Raw genomic sequence first — 2,500 nt, forward strand, 5'->3', positions numbered from 1 at the left:
GAGAGAGAGGGAGAGAGCTCCAGATATGAGAGAGAGAGAGAGAGAGAGAGAGAGAGAGAGAGAGAGAGAGAGGAGACTCGGTAGAGAGAGAGAGAGAGAGAGAGAGAGAGAGAGAGAGAGAGAGAGACAAGCGATGGAGATGATTATATGTGGGTGACCGAGGACATGGCCAGCGGTGTCCAGAATGAATGCGCTGATGATGCAGGTTTGATTTACTTGGGAGGTTGGGACATAAAAGAAGTCTGAGAGGGACAGATAAAAAGAAGAATGGATGGAAAGAGTGCGAGCAGGGATTAAAGGGGAATTGGAGCGTTATCCGTCATTTCTGAATGTGCCTCGTGAGAAATTTCTTATTGAAAATGATATCTTATATTGTGCTTACGAGAAGAGGGGAGGGGAGGGGAATTTTGTGTAAGGGTAGTTATTCTTCCATGTTCAATTAAAAGAGCCATTCACATTGTACATGCAAGTCCGTATGCAGGGCATTTAGGGATTGATAGAACATTAACGAGACCACATAATTCCTTCTTTTGGTTAAGAATGAAAAAATCTATACAGAATTAAGTTAAAGGTTGTCGTGCTTGTAACTGTTTTAAAGAACATAAAAACACTGTATCATAAGCCAGAAACTAGCCTGTGATTCCTATTAAATTTTATAGAGTGCATATGGATATAATAGGACCATTTCCCAAAGGGTTAACACAACATAAGTATATATGTGTATTTGTGGATGCATTTACTCGGTACACTCATACATACGCTATTTTGGATAAATCGGCAAATTCATTAGCCCAGGTGCTGTGCTCTTTCATTACTAGGTTTGGTTGCCCGAAAATTTTGATAAGTGATAATGGTCTTGAGTTTATAAATAAGGTGGTGAAATCGGTCAGTGACCACTTATAGGCCTTCAGCAGATGGCTTAGTAGAATCACATAATAGGGAAGTAGTGTGAATTCCGCGTTACTTATTGGCTGATGACCCCCTTCATTGGCACGCCAAGCTTCCTACAGCTGAGCTAGCTTTGAACATTGCATATAATACTTCGCTTAGGGACACGCCTTTCTTATTAGTGTATGGACTGGATCCTGTGTTACCATAATATGGTACTCATTAATTCACAACAATTGTCAAATCATTCAACTGGGCAATACCATGTATATTTATTAAATCTATTGAGGAGAGTAATGAACACCACTGAAAGGTTTTTGAAAAGAGCTAATGAAAATCACAGCTCAAAGTATGAAGGTCGGTTCAAAACCGCACTGGTAAAAGTATTAGTGGGCGATTTTGTGTGTTTGAAACGATTACAACCTAGGAAACACAAACTAGAGCCAGCATATTTGGGTCCGTACCGAGTAAAGATAGTTAAGTCTAATACAGTTGTGATACAAAGCATTGTTAATGGCAGAGTGTCTGAACATCATCAGGCACACATACATGTGTTGCCGAAGAGGTAGTTTTCAAAAGTGTTCCTCGTTACCTCTGCATACGTGACATCCCTCGAGTTGATGAGTAGAATTATTTTTTTCCTTTGCTGTTGTTGTTGTTGGAACAGACCTCAGTTCTTCTTTTGACATGTTTTAATTAAACTTGATGATAACAATGTGTTCTTATGTTGATGCCTAATGTATACGTAAAATGTTGTGGTAGTTTTGCTGAGTGTGGAAATACGTATACCATTACTGATTGAACCTAAAAACAATCAGAGGTTAAATAGGTTAAGTGAGATCCGACAAGCAGATGATGTATTATTCGTGTATTTATATGATTCCTGGTTGCTGCGGCCGGGGCGGGGGGGGGGGGGGGTGTTCCCGATTGGCAAGTGGCTACGTGATTAATGTTCAGCCTTGAGAATAGGCAGTATTAGAGAATGTGTAGATGTGAATACCTTATACTTAATGTTATAAGAAAAGGGCGGGAAAATGAATGATTTTCTCCGGAAAAGGGCTAGTGGCCACCGGTTGAAAGTTACAAGGGCAAGTGTTGTAGTGATTTAAATAAATAGCAAAACAGTGGTGGTGAGTTGTGTTGCGAAATTGTGCCGTAAACCCGGACAAGTAAAATTGAGGGATGAAGGAAGATCTCTTACCACCCGTGTACCGCCTAAAAAGCCTGTATTGCCCGCAACCACAGGGAGGTTATTGATGAGGTTGTGTAAAAATGATGTTATGAATTGTTTTGTTCACTTTGGGTATTCTGTATTTTAGTTGCAGAGGTCTTAAGAAGAAATGAGTGGAATTATTGTATTCTATAGTGTACATTTTTTCATGCAATATCTCATTCTAATTTTTTTTTGTGGAAGATGTGTTTTTTTTTAGTGATTTCTATATATATATATATATATATATATATATATATATATATATATATATATATATATATATATATATATATATATATATATATTTATATATATATATATTATTGCATTTCTGTTTAGTACAGCCATGCCTATTCCGGGTCGGAGTGTCCTCCATGTATCATAGACTAATGAGGGCGA

The 2,500-nt window shown here is 38.1% G+C and overlaps 1 protein-coding gene across 1 annotated transcript in view; it reads left to right on the top strand.

The window, feature by feature from the left end:
- The first annotated feature begins 147 nt into the window (after window positions 1-147).
- LOC137655383 (uncharacterized) overlaps window positions 148-2,500 on the top strand; it is a 9,196-nt gene continuing 6,843 nt past the window's right edge. The window contains exon 1 of the mRNA XM_068389275.1: window positions 148-205. Coding sequence (XP_068245376.1) covers window positions 148-205 — 58 coding nt within the window. The remainder of the gene's footprint in view (window positions 206-2,500) is intronic.

The sequence above is a fragment of the Palaemon carinicauda genome, chromosome 16, assembly GCF_036898095.1.
Source record: "Palaemon carinicauda isolate YSFRI2023 chromosome 16, ASM3689809v2, whole genome shotgun sequence".
Taxonomy (NCBI): Eukaryota; Metazoa; Arthropoda; class Malacostraca; order Decapoda; family Palaemonidae; genus Palaemon; species Palaemon carinicauda.